Genomic DNA, 16271 nt, shown 5'->3' with positions numbered 1-16271 from the left:
TCGAATCATAACGATTTCAAGTCGGGTACATACATTCCAGTTAATTCTAACTATTGAACAGTGCAGTAACATTCAGTCATTTATTCCAATTGGTTTTCAGGTCTAATTTAAATGAGCCAACATGCTCTGCACCTCTCAGGTCTTCGGTGAGTTGGCTGCAGAGCTGAGGCATTAGAAAACTAAGTGCTGCCTGACTTTGTTCAGTTCTGGTCCTGGGAACACTAAGTAAACACATCTCTCATATCCTTAGGGGCTTTGATGGTTCATGCTCATTCGATGGTTTACATAGACTGATAAGATTTGAAAATGTGTCCGATTTAGTATCTGTATACCTAAAGAATGTATTTAGGTATAGGAATGTAAGTAGCAGCAAGCAGAAACAGAGGTCCAAGGTAGGATTTGTAAATTTCTCCCTCTGCTTTATAGGGTAAGGGACATTTGTTTCAGATAATAGAAAAATATATCTAATAATGAACTCTAATTGAGGACTGATTACTGTTGCTGTTCAAATTTATTTTCTTCTGTTGGTTCCTTGAAAGCATAAATGTGTTTTAAAATATGATTACATACAGTCGCTATGAACTGCTGAGCAGCGGTTGCACTATTTGATCCAACTAGTGTCATAGAGTTGTTAAAGTCCTCGCAAAATAAATATTAAGGAGCAATAATTGTGTTTGTGAGGCTATAAACTATGCTGTGAAAGATTCATGGTCATAAATAGTTTTGTATTGCCACATATTTTGTATTTGCAGTAAAAATCAGAAAATAAAATAAAATTTAGGTTAATATCATCCATCCATCCCTATAGTTTACATCCTCAAACTGCCTTAAAAGTTATTACAGTACACAATTTTAGTCTTTCTTACAGCTACTGATTCGAGGGCTTGGAAGGCAATATGATGGAAAGTTAATCACAAATAACTGCTGTCATCCTAAAGAAAAATAAATCTTGGTATTAAATTTTATATTAATATGAATTTTAAGGAGACCTGCAAAGCCAGTGCAGATGTCAGCTAAGAAGCTTTGCAAAAATGCACATATTTTATCCTGTAAATTCACCAAGACCTTCATATTATTCTGCCTTAAACACTGTAAAAATGTTTCTGTCTTAGTCTAACTGAACAGAACTGACCTGCAAGGTTTTCAGACAGATCCAAAAGGCATGATCATATACAGTGCTGTACAAACGTCACCCCTCCATATTTCTTCTACTTGTGGCCCAGTCAAAGTCCATACTTAAATCCAATTTAGATGGTGTGCAATGACCTGAAACACCCCGGTAATAGTTGAAATCTCTTCAGTCTGACTGAATTAATTCTTCAATAAAGGGCAGTGCTAAGTCTTTAACAAGGATGTAAAAGACAAATTTGTTACCTCCACCTCCGTCATTGCCTCCGAGGGTGGCACCTCTAATTATTGGGGTTAAGGGAGAATTACTTTCTCACATAGGCCTAGGTTGGTCTGCATAGCTTTTTCCATTTGATGAATAAAACCATTTAAGAACTGCTTTATTGCGTTCGTTGTTTCATACTAAAATGATATGAAGCTGTTAACTGTGGCCCAAAAGCACCCCCCCCCCCCCCCCCCCAAAAATATATATATATATAACTGAATAAGGTTTTAAGGGATGAATACCTTTTCACAGCAAGGTAAAAATGAATAAAATAACACTGCAGATCACCCTGAAAACACCATCTCCATAATAAAACATGGTGGTGGCAGCTTCATGTCATGGAGATGCTTTTCTTCAACAGAAAAGTTGGTGAGTCAATGGGAAGATAGATAACCTGTGATTAAAACTGTATTATGTAAGACATTAAGTATGTTTAGCAACGTCCCTGACATGGGCGGTTCTAGACAGGGGCCAACTGGGGCTAGTGCCCCTGTAGTACCAGTCCTGGGTCTTGTATGCCCCCCCCCCATCTAGAACCTTCACGGGTTCCTGATACTTTTCCAAAAGTTGTACTACCAGTGTTTTACCGTCAGGGGGCGCCATTTTGGCGCATTTGCCCATCACCTACAGACACGTTTAAAGAGGCAAAGCTGCCGCAAAGCCCCATCCTCCGGGGCTTTTTATAGACCGTGTTCGCTTCATGCTCCAGTAATATCACCGCCAAATGCGCTGAACCGACAATCGTCGCGGGAGCTACGGCATCGACAAACTGTAAAATAAACAATTATATGACCAGATAACTGAGGCGCGGGTCAAAGATTTTAACTCCTAAGCTGCCACAGGGGGAGGATAGTCGAATCGTTAAAGGCGTCTTGTAGGGGAGAAAAAATGCGAGCATGTTTTTGTGTTATTTTCGATGCGGATGGAACTACAGCCGACTGGCTCGTAGCAGCTAGCTCGGTCCAACCGCGTTGATGCCGCAGCGGCTTGTGGTCTTCACATCCAGCAGCACCACCACAGGATCAGGGAAGACAAAAGGTGAAGTATACACGCCGCTCTGGACTCCCGACGGGCGGGGAGAAGAAATACGCCGCTGAACGAGAGTCTGCATCCGCTTGTGCTTCACTAGGTAGGTGGCATTACTGTTTTATTCCCCAACACAGAAATGGGAGCAAAATACCCACATTTCCCTTCTCCTTGTTGCCTTGGCGACTCCGTCACTGCGGTAGTTTATTAAAAAAAAAAAAAAAAAAAAAAGCTGGATGATGCTAGCTAATCCAGGGTCTCCAACATTTTTGTCTTATCGGCTGTGGCAATAAATAACCTCGCATGGTGTTCGCGAGAGGGTTCCCTCGACTGAACTGACCTACAAGCTCTCGGTACAACACACCGGACCGTGGACGTGCGTGGGGCTGCATTTAACGGCCATTTCTCCTGATTTATCCCACGAAGCCTGTAATTTGCAGGCATCGGGAGAAATGCCAACCGTGCTTTGGCCACATCCGCATCAATTTGACAGTTTTCCCCCAAACAATGTCGTCCTTAACACACCAGTAATGATACATTTTTATTACATTTACTGCCCTTATAGGGTAATATTCAGCCTATTAGAAAGCTATTGCCCTCTGTTATGACTCTGCTACAGTGCATAATATATCAGAGCCATCCATGTCATCATCACTTATTTTGGCTTTCTTTGAACGCAAGTAAAATGTTAAATGCCTGTATTTCCTGATTTTTAACCACACGCTTTCTAATGTCTACGGTTCTTCAAAACTTGACATTTTCTTGTCATAAACGGAGTGAAACAGCCAAATTATGACCTCTTAAAAGATTTAGTCAGAAAATGTTTCATACATTGGCATGTTTTTCCATATCTCCCTGTGTGATGAGGTCATCATACAGCGATAGGGCATAACATTATGACCACTGACGTGTGAAGTAAATAACCTTGATTATGGTGGGATATAATAGGGCTGCAGTGGAACATTTTGTCCTAAAAGTTGACATGAAGGAAGTCGGAAAAATAGCTAATGATTTGAGCAAGTTCAACAAGGGCTAAACTGTAATGGATAGACAATAGCGTCAGAGCATCTCCAATGCTGCAGCTCTTGTGGGGTGTTCCTGTTCTGCAGTGGTGAGTATCTTTCAAATGTGGTCACTGGTAGGAGATATAATTGCTCAAATAGCTGAAGAAGTTCGTGTTGTTTCTGATCGAAAGGTGTTGGTAAGACCCTTTCATTGCAGATTATCGTGTATGGGCCTGAACAGCTGCAGACCACTTAGGGTGCCCATGTAATGAGCATTGAACCATGCAGCAATGGGAGAAGGTGGCCTTTTTGTGATGAGTCACGTTTTCTTTTATGCCCTGGTTGGCTGGTTGCTTGTGCGTCGCTTACTCTGGGAATATGTGGCCCTTGGATGCAGTATGGGAAGAAAGTAAAGCTCCCAAAGGCAGTGTGATACTATAGACAATTTACTGCAGGGAAAACTTGGGTCATGACAAAAATGTGGAATTTAAACTACTGTCAAACTTGACTTGCCAGGTATGCTGGTGTTTAAGGAAAACACTGGTGACATGGGTCTGACCATTGAGGAAATGATTGGCTTCTGAATAGTGCATGTTGTTTTGGGATCTAGGGTGTGGACTTTGTTTATTTTTTTGTTTTTTATATTTAAAAATCAAGAAATATTTGGAAATTACATTTTTATTCTCTAAGTGGGCAGATATTATTTTGCTGAATTAATCACAAAGCAAGCAATTACATCAGTGTCACTTTCAATTTTAGGCATCCAGAATGCTAAGGATAGTTATGCACCTGAATAAAATTTTGGATGCTGCAGCATTAAATGCCTTTTTTTTCTTATAGCAATGTGCCTTTTTATGTTTCTGAAATGAAAGATAGATGTTAAGAGGATATTACTTTGACACGAACAACCTACCTAAACATTGTTGTATACCACGTACCTTTCAAGGAGACGGTGCTCCCTGATGGTTGTGGCCTGTTTCAGCAGGAAATTATTTCCTGCCACAAATTAAAAATAGTTCAGCCATGGTTTAAGGAGCATGGAAACAATTTTCAGGTGTTGACTTGGGCTCCAAATTCTCCACATCTCATCTCGATCTACCATCTTTGAGTGAAAGGACTCTGATCCTTCGAGGCACCACATTGCAAATTGCAAATGATCTTCTACCAGATACCACAGGACACCTTCAGGTGTCTAGTGGAGTTAATGCCTTGAAAGACCAGCACTGTTCTGGCAGCAAAGGGGGAACTAACACTCTATTAGGCAGGTGGTCATAATGCTATGCCTGTTGCATTTAGGCTTCTGCAGAAAACTGTTTTAGCAGCAAATCTTTACATCAGACGCATTTCTTCGAATGACATTAAACACGGCTGTGTATTTCTCTCCAGTATCCCCGTGAAGAACCAGGCTACAGAGCAAAGTCACAGTCTGCGGGCAGCTGCATCAGGATGGCCGCCGTGGTTAACTATTCTCCGCCTTGGTGGGTGAATCTGCTTCATCGGTTACCTCATTTCAACTTGGAATTTCAAATGGTGAGCAGTGACTTCAGACCGGAGGACTCAGAGTATCAGAAGGTGAGAATAATTACCCCTCCGCTCTAAATTTGTCACCTTTTTCATTGTGCAGCATCACGTTGTCATCCTGGCTCTTGTCACGGGCACACGCTGTAATTTTACAGCAGACTGGCTGAGCGGTTTCTGTGGCTCGTCTCAACTATAGGATTGTGGGTTCCTTCTGCATCGATCAGTTCTGTGTGAAAGGAAAGAAATTAATTGTTCTTAAAGGATGATGCTGAAGCTGCTACCACTCAGCCATTCGTATGGATAAATGGTTGAAAAATGATAACTTTATGTTTAGAATGATTGCATCCCTCTAGCACTGGATGTACTGTACATGAACATCTATGTAATGGCTGTTCTTTATTCTTCTATTTTTCCCCTGCATCTACCAGTGTAACTTCTTGATTGAGAGGTAGAACCTTCGGTGTCACCATGAACCTGATGGTGGAGCTTTGTGGAGGGAGGGTGCTAGGCATTTCCGATAGGAAGAATATTGTCAGAAGGATATTTCATTCATCTCCATTTAAACTCCTCTGCAGCTAATTTTTTCTGCTAACTTAAACTGTAACCTGCTTCCATTCAGCCATCTGTTGGGACAAAGGGAGTTAATCTTCCCATCAGGGAAATCATTTTCAGTGTTTTAAACCATTTATGTTAGAATGTTTTGCAAACGTTGGGCTCTCAGTCACAAATAAATAAACCACAAACCATCAGGACTTTGGGACGTTAACAGATTTCAAGTTTGCAGCTGCTTCTGCTCCAGTGTGCGATGCCCTTTAGGGACTCTTTGCACCATCTTAAGTCCAAATAATCTCTGTTAATGCTGCATCTTTCGCTGAGTTTGAAGGACGTTCTAATTTGGTTTCAGAGTGTAACAGTCGTGAAAATATTTCAGAAGTTACAGTTATTAAAGCTTCGACCAGAGCTCCTGTTCATCCTTCCTTTGCAACAAATACACATAAAGACGTGTGCATCTGTGAAAAACCTTTAAAAATTGTTAAGGTGTCTCTTTGCATGACGTTTGAAGCTACTTCACATACATTATAGAATCAGTCATAGTTTTTTTGCAAAAAAATCTCAGCTTGTTCTTTTCTGTGACCTACTACTGGGTACTGGGGAGGAGCGATGCTCTCAGCTCCCAAGAAGCACTGAGGGTTCAGGGGGATGAAGGTTCAAGGTAGCATAACAGAAAAAAAAGTTTGTTCAGTCCATACGTCCTGTCCAAATGTCTTCATAATGACATCTGTTGATATCTAGATGTGGTTGAAAACGTCTGAGTGGTTCAAAAAGACGAAACAGGTCAGACTTGCTAAAAAGGTAATATTTTCAAAGTTTTTTTTCTGGACTTCTGGATCACAGAAAGTGGACCATTGTATTTATTGTGTGTGAAGTATTAATTTGTAACTGGCATGAAGTGTTAGACAAAAAACACTTTTTAAAATCTAATTGCACTTGATGAGGTTTCAGTTGAAGAAAACAATACATTTCTATGTTACTCACCCTGTTACTAGAGGTACCGTAAACCTAGTTTCTTATACCGTGACATTTTTGGGAGGAAGCTTTGAACATATTTCTTATTTCTGTAATGTTGAACTTCTGAACGTGACAGGGTCCAGTGACTGACTCACGTTTGAAGCTGTTCTGAGTGTCAGATTTGAGAAACTGCAGTCAAGCACTGGTTTGATCTTTTGTTTCGTTTTCTTTCCCAGCTTGCAATGTAACTCCATGGTTGAACAGTTAATTAATGAGATAGGGATGAAACAGAAAAGACGCACCCTCTGGGAAAGTAGGCTGTTATTTAATTATTTTCCAGATCTGGATAAGTGTGGAAAAGGAAGACAGAATTTAGATGTTTCCATACTTTATTCCATATCCTGTTATCTGTTGTATCCTTCTTTCCTTCCTTCCTTGTCTTTCAACCTTTACTTGCTTCCTAATTTCCTTCCTTGTCTTTCAACCTTTACTTGCTTCCTAATTTCCTTCATTGTATTCCTTCCTTAGTTAATTTTTGTGTTTCAAAAATGGACAGAAAATAGCCAGAGGACCAAGGAGTACGGCATTTGAAATGAGAGTTCTGTTGGATCTCTGTATATATGGGACAAGCTTTGTTCTCCTTTTTTATTTAGCAGTAAGAATTAGATATTATGTAATTTTTCAGTAACAGTTTTCAGGATACATTTCCAGTTGAATAAACTTCAGTTTTTATGCTAGTGAGGAGGTGGTTAGAGACCCTGTTGCAGATTTAATTGGGAAACTACCTTCTTTCTACTAAAATTTAAACCAATAACCTGCTCTCATGCTGATTTATTTATATTAGGAAAGTATTATAGGTGAAAACTTGATGAGGTTTATCCCCTAAGGCTCTTTTACTTGACAATTGTGACATTTTATTGGATTAAAATGTATGCATTATTAGAAAGGAGTTCCTATAATTAGTAACATGAATAAAAGTAATTAGTCATTTTCAATTATTCATTGAAGAAGTTGACAAAGCCGCTACAGAGGGCAGTTTCATCTCAGACCTGAAGTTTATGTTCACGTTTGCCTGCCTTTCCTTAACATTCCTGGACAAGGTGACTACTAGGTCTCTGCAACGGGGAGTTCAGTCTTGGCAGCTCCCACAGAGCTAAGACGCATCATTTAGAATCCCCCATTTCATGTGCTGCAGTCTGCTGACATGCACTGAGAGAGGAGGAGGGCAGGTGGGGGCCGTGGAAGTTCAAGAGCTGAGCGTGAGAAGGCACCCACAGTCACAAACAAGGGGGGAAGATGAGAACTGGAGGGTAGCAGGAGGAGGAGGAATGAAAAAAAGAATATAAAAAAAAAAAGACTAACTTGAGACGAGAGGAGAGAGCGAGGCAGCTCGATGAACCATGGGAGGTGCTGCTAAATTGCCAAGTAGCCACTTCCTATGAGCCATTCAGCATTTAACTAAGGGCCTTTGTGCATGTTTGTGTCTCAGTGTCTGCCCACTGGAATTTTAAGGACCCCCTTTTCAGACTAATTACATACTGACATATTTCAGCAGATGAGGCCGTTTCTATGTCACTGAGCACCGTGATTGTATGCCTGTGCATTATTTGTGTGATGCAGTATGCTATATGCTTACTTACAGTTAGATGGTCTTCTGTGTCAGAGCGTATGCATCCCTTTGTGTTGTTTGTTGATGTGGGGTCACTCGGCCCCCTCAGGGTGTTTGAGGGAAAATCTTTCTTTTTACAGGGTGAGATTGTTAATTCTGGTTAGACTGGAGGAGGGAACGAGGCTGAGAAGACCAAGAAGAACGGGGAATTGGACCGAGGAGGTGGGGTTGCGGGGGGGAGTGGTAGATAGTGGTGGTGGTGGTGGGTGCAGAATATGGTGAAAGAATACAGTCTTTCTTTCTTCTTTCTTTCACTCTTTCACTGAGGCCGGTCTTTAGAGGGGCTCAGCATATACGTCTCAAAGGTTTTATGCGTCCACTCGGCACACAAACAAGGGCCTATGCAGTGTCCTTCCATCCACTGCGTCCATCACTATATCACAACATCACACAAACTAAAACAACAGAAGATCTTCAGTGTAGGGTTTTCTTTTTCTGGGTCACTTTGCACTCAGTGTCATTTGATTTTGCTCACACTTTAGTTTCATGTTCTGTGTTACAGTGTCTTAACAAAAGTTTAAATACCCCTCGAAGCTTTCCACATGTCGTCATATAACAACCAGAAACATCAATGTATTTTATTGGGATTTTATTTGACAGAAAAACACAAAGCACAAAAAGTTTAAATCTCCGTGTGCTTTGACCTACTATACAGTTCCCATTAGTGAACGCTGTGTAGAATCACCTTTTGGTGCAATTAAAACAATACATATTTTGTGGCATTTCTCTAAGAGTTTTGTACACACATAGACTGAATTTATTTCCCATTTTGTTTGCATAAAAGCTCAAGGTCAGCCATATTGGGTGGAAAGTCTGTAAACAGCCATTTTCAAGTCTAGCTACAGATTCTCAATTGGAGTTAGGTCTGGACTTTTGCAGCCTGCAACAGGTCAACCCATCAACTCTGACAAGCTTCTCTGTCCCTCAGCATGATCCTGCTACCACCATGTGTCATATTGGGGAGGGTATGTTCAAGGGGTCGGAATACTTCAGTAATGTACTCTATATCTTCAACTTTTCATCTTGAATGAAGCCTAACAAGTTGTTTAACAGTCATCTACTATAACGTTTGACATCTGATGACTTTCACATCACTCGGGATGCTGCCTGTCCTTTCCGATGAAAAAGTCCTCACTGTTTTCTTTCTTTCTTGGAGTTCTGAAATAGGAGCTCTCATCCCGAGGCCGTGCAAGGCATTCGCGTGCAGCATTGGTACCCTGCTTCAGTGCTTGTGCATCTGTTTGAATCGCAGAGTCAGCTACAGTCAAACAGCTGCAGAACATTACAGTGGGATCATGTGACCCAAAATAACACATATTCCCAGCTGTGGAGAGCAAAGTCAGTAATTACCATTTTAGACGGTAGGCTACAGTTTGCATAGTGGGAGAAATGATCTCATTGCTCTTTGAAAAAGGACAGACAAAAGACTTTTCTTGTTTTTTTGTTTTGTTTGTTTAGTCCTGAATTTGGCTGCTCTTTGAACTCACAGCGGAGGTAAATACAAGCAGAACGCGCTTGAGGTCAGCCACTGCCTCCGGGGGAAAAAAGTCGAGCTCAGTCCTACACGAATCCAGACTACAGATGATAACACACAGTCTGGCAGAGCAAGGGCAACTCACAGAAGTGGAAGTGATTGATCCTGTCAGCCCAAACACACACACACACACACACATTTTACAGGGACAGATTGAAAGTAGATCACTGTGCCTTGGTGTTTAACGTTTTAGCCCCTCCCACAGCCTGCAAGCTGATCTCCATTAGGTTTGATGCTCACTCACACACAGCGACATTACAGTGGGCACACTCATTTATAGCCAAGCTCACCATGCTAATTAGCAGCTAATTCAGCCTCGCCTAATCTGCTCTGACGGTTTGTCAGCCTGACAGTTAATCTAGACGCCATCAAACTGACTGAGAGGAGGGTGACTGTTGCAGAGAGCTGGTCCCTACTGAGGTTTTAATAGAAATCCAAGGTTCATTTAACGGATTAAACCCATGTACGGAAAGGTAGTTTTTCTATTAATTTTGAATTATTAAAGAGGTTATTAAAAAAAGGTTGTAAAGTATGACATTTCTTTTTAGTTCTTTTAAAAGCTTTATTCAGTTTGCTCGTTATACAGGTCCTTCTCAAAATATTAGCATATTGTGATAAAGTTCATTATTTTCCATAATGTCATGATGAAAATTTAACATTCATATATTTTAGATTCATTGCACACTAACTGAAATATTTCAGGTCTTTTATTGTCTTAATACGGATGATTTTGGCATACAGCTCATGAAAACCCAAAATTCCTATCTCACAAAATTAGCATATCATTAAAAGGGTCTCTAAACGAGCTATGAACCTAATCATCTGAATCAACGAGTTAACTCTAAACACTTGCAAAAGATTCCTGAGGCCTTTAAAACTCCCAGCCTGGTTCATCACTCAAAACCCCAATCATGGGTAAGACTGCCGACCTGACTGCTGTCCAGAAGGCCACTATTGACACCCTCAAGCAAGAGGGTAAGACACAGAAAGAAATTTCTGAACGAATAGGCTGTTCCCAGAGTGCTGTATCAAGGCACCTCAGTGGGAAGTCTGTGGGAAGGAAAAAGTGTGGCAGAAAACACTGCACAACGAGAAGAGGTGACCGGACCCTGAGGAAGATTGTGGAGAAGGGCCGATTCCAGACCTTGGGGGACCTGCGGAAGCAGTGGACTGAGTCTGGAGTAGAAACATCCAGAGCCACCGTGCACAGGCGTGTGCAGGAAATGGGCTACAGGTGCCGCATTCCCCAGGTCAAGCCACTTTTGAACCAAAAACAGCGGCAGAAGCGCCTGACCTGGGCTACAGAGAAGCAGCACTGGACTGTTGCTCAGTGGTCCAAAGTACGTTTTTCGGATGAAAGCAAATTCTGCATGTCATTCGGAAATCAAGGTGCCAGAGTCTGGAGGAAGACTGGGGAGAAAGAAATGCCAGAGGTCCAGTGTCAAGTACCCACAGTCAGTGATGGTCTGGGGTGCCGTGTCAGCTGCTGGTGTTGGTCCACTGTGTTTTATCAAGGGCAGGGTCAATGCAGCTAGCTATCAGGAGATTTTGGAGCACTTCATGCTTCCATCTGCTGAAAAGCTTTATGGAGATGAAGATTTCATTTTTCAGCTCGACCTGGCACCTGCTCACAGTGCCAAAACCACTGGTAAATGGTTTACTGACCATGGTATCACTGTGCTCAATTGGCCTGCCAACTCTCCTGACCTGAACCCCATAGAGAATCTGTGGGATATTGTGAAGAGAACGTTGAGAGACTCAAGACCCAACACTCTGGATGAGCTAAAGGCCGCTATCGAAGCATCCTGGGCCTCCATAAGACCTCAGCAGTGCCACAGGCTGATTGCCTCCATGCCACGCCGCATTGAAGCAGTCATTTCTGCCAAAGGATTCCTGACCAAGTATTGAGTGCATAACTTTACATGATTATTTGAAGGTTGACGTTTTTTGTATTAAAAACACTTTTCTTTTATTGGTCGGATTAAATATGCTAATTTTGTGAGATAGGAATTTTGGGTTTTCATGAGCTGTATGCCACAATCATCCGTATTAAGACAATAAAAGACCTGAAATATTTCAGTTAGTGTGCAATGAATCTAAAATATATGAATGTTAAATTTTCATCATGACATTATGGAAAATAATGAACTTTATCACAATATGCTAATATTTTCAGAAGGACCTGTATTAGCTGTAGCTGATTTTAAAGACTCAAGAGGCGTAACAATGTGTAGGTGGTGCTTAGTATGGCTTTACCAAAGCACAAGTTCTCCAGTAGTAATCCAATAGATAATAACACAGGATGATACCAGACACTGAGAATCTTCAGAGCTTTTGTCCCTCTCCTCTACCATCAGGATCCTTTCCTGATCCACCACGGTTATCGTCTTTAACCTGGCAGAGCAGATAGGAGCATTCAGTCAGCAGACTTAGTTTTACCTCCACCTTGTTTGATCTGGAGAAAACAACAACATAATTTCAGTAAATTTATTCAGTTAAAATGATCTGCTGTCAATTGTGTGTAAGTTGCAATTTAGTTTTTAATGGAATAAATAGCATTAAACCATAGCTGAAAGCTGAAGCGGTACCAGACAGACTCCAGTTAAGGCAAAAGTATTCATACCCATTAAACTTTCTTACATAATGACCAGACGCTCTTTATATATTTTTATTGGGATTTAATGTGGTAGACCAACACAGTGGTGCAAAAGGGCAAAATGATGCATGTATACATTTGCATAAATAAAAATCTGAAATATGTGGTGTGCCACCTTTTAATTCTGATAAACAAATTAAATCAAGTGCAAGTAATGTCCTTCAGAGGGCTCATGAGTCCACCTGTAGTTCTGTGAAGGCCTCAGAGGTTTGTTAAAGAACATTAGTAAACAAACACCATGAAGACCAAGCAGACAGGTCAGGGATGAAGTTGTGAAGAAGCTAAAGGAGGGGAAGGTTATAAAAACAATATCTCAAGTTTTAAACATCTGACAGAGCACTATGTAATCCATCATCTCAAAATGCTACAGACCTAACATGACACAATTGTCCAACCAAACCATGGGTGTCGAACTCCAGTCGTCAAGGGCTGGTGTCCTGCAGGAATCTAACTCAAATAATTAGGTCATTAACAGGAACTTGACTGCCTACTGAGTAGTTAATTCAGCCATTTATTTGAAGTGTGTTGGACCAGAAATACATCTGATAGTTGCAGGGTTGAGGTCTGAGAAGACTAGTTTAACACTAAAGTCACGGGCTGGGCAGAAAGAGAAGCAGCCAAAGGGCCCACAATGTAACGCTGGCCATGTAGCGGACATAGCAAACAGTCAGGTGAGAGCAAAATGAAACGTTTTGGCCTATTTGTGTCTGGTGGGAAGCTGACTACACACTTCATCCCAAATACACCATGTCTGTTTTCTTTAGGGAAACTTGTAGGGTTGATGAAACGATGGATGGAGTTAAATATAGGGCAGTCCTGAAAGAAAACCTGCAAGCAGCTGCAAAGGCCTGGTAATGAGCCATTCATTTGCTTCAGGTTGAACATCCTTGGTTTAGACCATAGCATTGTTAAAATGGACTAGTCAAAGTCCAGATCTAAATCCAACAGAGAATTTCAGGCAAAAATTGAAAATTGCTATTCAATAACACTCCAACTCTCTAACCAACTAATCCAACTGACCTTCAGCTACTTAGAAAAGACAGCTTGTCTCCAGATGTGTAAAGCTGGCAGAGGCATACCCCAAAACACTCGTGGCTGTGTTGATTCAGGGTGGCTGAAAACAAAAGCATCTTATACTTTTTCAGGTTTATATTTGTAAATAAAAACCCACTTCACAGTTATGCACTGGTTAGCGTTTAATACGTTGAAGTTTGTTTCTTTATGATATACAAGGCTAGATGACTGATGAGCCACATATATATATATATATATATATATATACAGGTAAGTATGGCCATTGCTCTCCATATGTGGATATTATGCTGCTGAAGTTACACATCTGTCACAATACATGTTAGCAGGAACTCCTGAAATGTCAGGCTCCTTAATATTAAGAAAAGGTGTAATATCAAGGTTTAATATAACAATATCAGTTGCTTTAAATTGTTTTAATCCATTTAGAAAATAAATCTCTCTTAAGACAAGATGGACGCCATTGTCTTTCATTTAAACTAGTTAGTCAAAATTAACTTTGAGTACTTCAGTGTTTATTAGCAAAGGCTATGATAATAGGACAATACATATTTAACATGGTATAGAGATTACACCTGCCAACACCTACATTGTTCTTGTAAGCATGAATATGTCTCCCAGCCTACTAAAACGGTCTGTCAGACAGGAGAAATTTCATAGTCGATGCAAAAAGCCTTTCAGAGGCTGGAGTTGCAGGAAGCTCTGGGAAGATCTTGGAGATGTAGTCAGATTGTGTTACTCTCCGGAGTCTCCCAGAATTGCATTGCTGCTGTTTCTAAATGAGGAGCTCTGTTGCAGGAGATCTTTGTCTGATGTATGTAGTCTTGCAGATGAAGATGTTAGATTCCCTAGAATGGTTCTGTGTCTCTGCATGGTGTTGCTGTGCAAAGGCAACTCCATATGGGAGAGGAAAATTAACATCTCAGTGTATTTATGTGCCTAAAAAAGATTTCAGCACTCGCTGCAACAGCTCTTATCTCCTTCTTTATCCACTTCTTTTTTTTAGTCTACAGTTTAGACATTCTTTCACATCTTCTTCCTTGTGTTCTTTGTCTTCTAGAATCACTTCCCCCTTCTCTGTTCTGTCTCCCCCACCACCCTGGCCTTGCTCTGCACTTCAAAGCTTTTGGAGGTTGAGTTATCTGTGTGGTTGGTCTTTATCGCATGCAGTTTCCGAACAGCAGTACTCCCACTCCCTCCATGGAGGTGTGATTGTTTGACGCACAAAATGCGATACATCAAACATTCAGTGAACAGCCACTATTTTCCAACTGTAAACGGCTCAAGAGAGGAGCTCCACTTGTATGTGCGCTATTTGTGTGCCCTGTCATGTGGCCCAGCTTCATATCTGCTTTCTGCTAATTTCCGATAACGGGCTTCCTGTATTCTTTATCCACATCCTAAATGGTCCTATTCCCAGTGATAAAGACCAATCCGGAACTGAATTCTTTTGTGGACTGAGTGTATCAGGCCAGGATTTGGTGGAAAAACATAAAATGCTGAATATACTTTATTTACCTGATGCAAGGAGATCTCATGCCACGCTCTCTTGCACATTTTAAAACGGCATGTTATTTCTCATCAGAGTCTACCTCACAGAGTGCTAACCAGTTTCTGGAAGCTTGTGACTCCATCTGGAGAAGAAAGTGTAAGATACTATTATGGGCCTTGACACCTTGTTGTATTTATAATCAGATTTTAGTTTTTAGATAAACATGCAGCCATGAACGCTTCCTTTACGGATATTTTTGTAAATCATATCATGCAGGTCAATCTGCTTACATCACGGGCAACATGTGCTTTCAGAACTTTGGATTCTGCAAACAGATCTGTGACATATGGCTCATGTACATATAATGTATATAACTGAAGTTGATTTGTTTTTTAAATGTATTTCAAAAGGTGAAACTTGTATATTTATTTATTGCATACAGACTAATATATTTCATGTGTTTATTTCTGTTAATTTTGATGATTATGGCTTACATCTAAAAATACCTTATATTACAAAAGACCACTTTTAAATTCAACCATGTTATGTTTTGGTCTAGACAAGTATGTGGAAGACTGCTGACTCGGCAGGTATCTAGCAGACAGTCATTGACACCATCCACAAGGTGGGTAAGCCTTAAGAGATCATCGCCAAAAAAGCTGTCTGTTTAAAGAGCTTTATCCAAGCATAGTAATGGAACATTAAGTGGAAGGAGAAAGTGTAGGGAAAAAAGCAACAGTCTTGAGTGTATTTTGAAGCAAAATACACTCAAAACGTTTGGGGAAATTCATAAGATGCGGACTGCAGCTGGAGTGAGAACTTCAGGTTATTGGCCACAACTGTTAGGCTACTGCTGAGCTCCAGAGATCAGAAGTGTCTTACATGGGCTAAGGAGAAAAAGGACTGGACTGCTGCTTAGTGGTCTAAAATCCTATTGTCAGATTTAGTCAATTTTGCATGTCATTTGGAAATTAAGGTTCCATGTTTTGAGGATGAGTGGAGAGGCACATAACCCAAGTTGCTTAGGGTCCAATGTGAAGGTCCTACCGTCAATGATGATTTGGGGAGTCATGACACCTGCTGCCATTGATCCACTATGATTTATCAAGTCCAGAGTCAGCGCAGCCGTCTACCTAGAAATTGTAGAGCCCTTAATGCGTCTTCCTGCCGACAAGCTTTATGGAGGTGCCGATTTCATTTTCCATCAGGACTTGACACCTGCCCACACTGCAAAAAGTTGGCGTCCTAAATAAAGGTGTTTTTACAAGTTTTGTTTTTTGAGTCGGGACCTCAGTTGATCACATCTGACTCTATATCTGAAATAACTGAACTTATCAAATCTGACCTGGACAATTTTACACTGAACAGAGATTCTTTAAAATATGTCACAACACAAATAAATAAGCAGCTTCTTTGCTGTTTTGGTGTTTGGTTA

At 40.8% G+C, this 16271-nt stretch overlaps 1 protein-coding gene across 2 annotated transcripts in view; it reads left to right on the top strand.

The window, feature by feature from the left end:
- The first annotated feature begins 2033 nt into the window (after positions 1-2033).
- The window catches only part of LOC124868492 (protein tweety homolog 3-like), a 38346-nt gene continuing 24108 nt past the window's right edge, over positions 2034-16271 (top strand). The window contains exons 1-2 of one of the 2 annotated variants that reach the window (XM_047365854.1): positions 2034-2522; positions 4810-4995. In XM_047365854.1, coding sequence (XP_047221810.1) covers positions 4870-4995 — 126 coding nt within the window. In that variant the 5' untranslated portion in view covers positions 2034-2522; positions 4810-4869. Of the gene's footprint in view, positions 2523-2623; positions 2773-4809; positions 4996-16271 lie in introns of those variants that run through there. The other variant, XM_047365855.1, reaches the window with a different exon arrangement.

This window comes from Girardinichthys multiradiatus, chromosome 5, assembly GCF_021462225.1.
Source record: "Girardinichthys multiradiatus isolate DD_20200921_A chromosome 5, DD_fGirMul_XY1, whole genome shotgun sequence".
In the NCBI taxonomy this organism is placed as follows: Eukaryota; Metazoa; Chordata; class Actinopteri; order Cyprinodontiformes; family Goodeidae; genus Girardinichthys; species Girardinichthys multiradiatus.
Note: the sequence above shows the minus strand (reverse complement) of the source record. Positions and strands in the feature narration are given on the sequence as shown.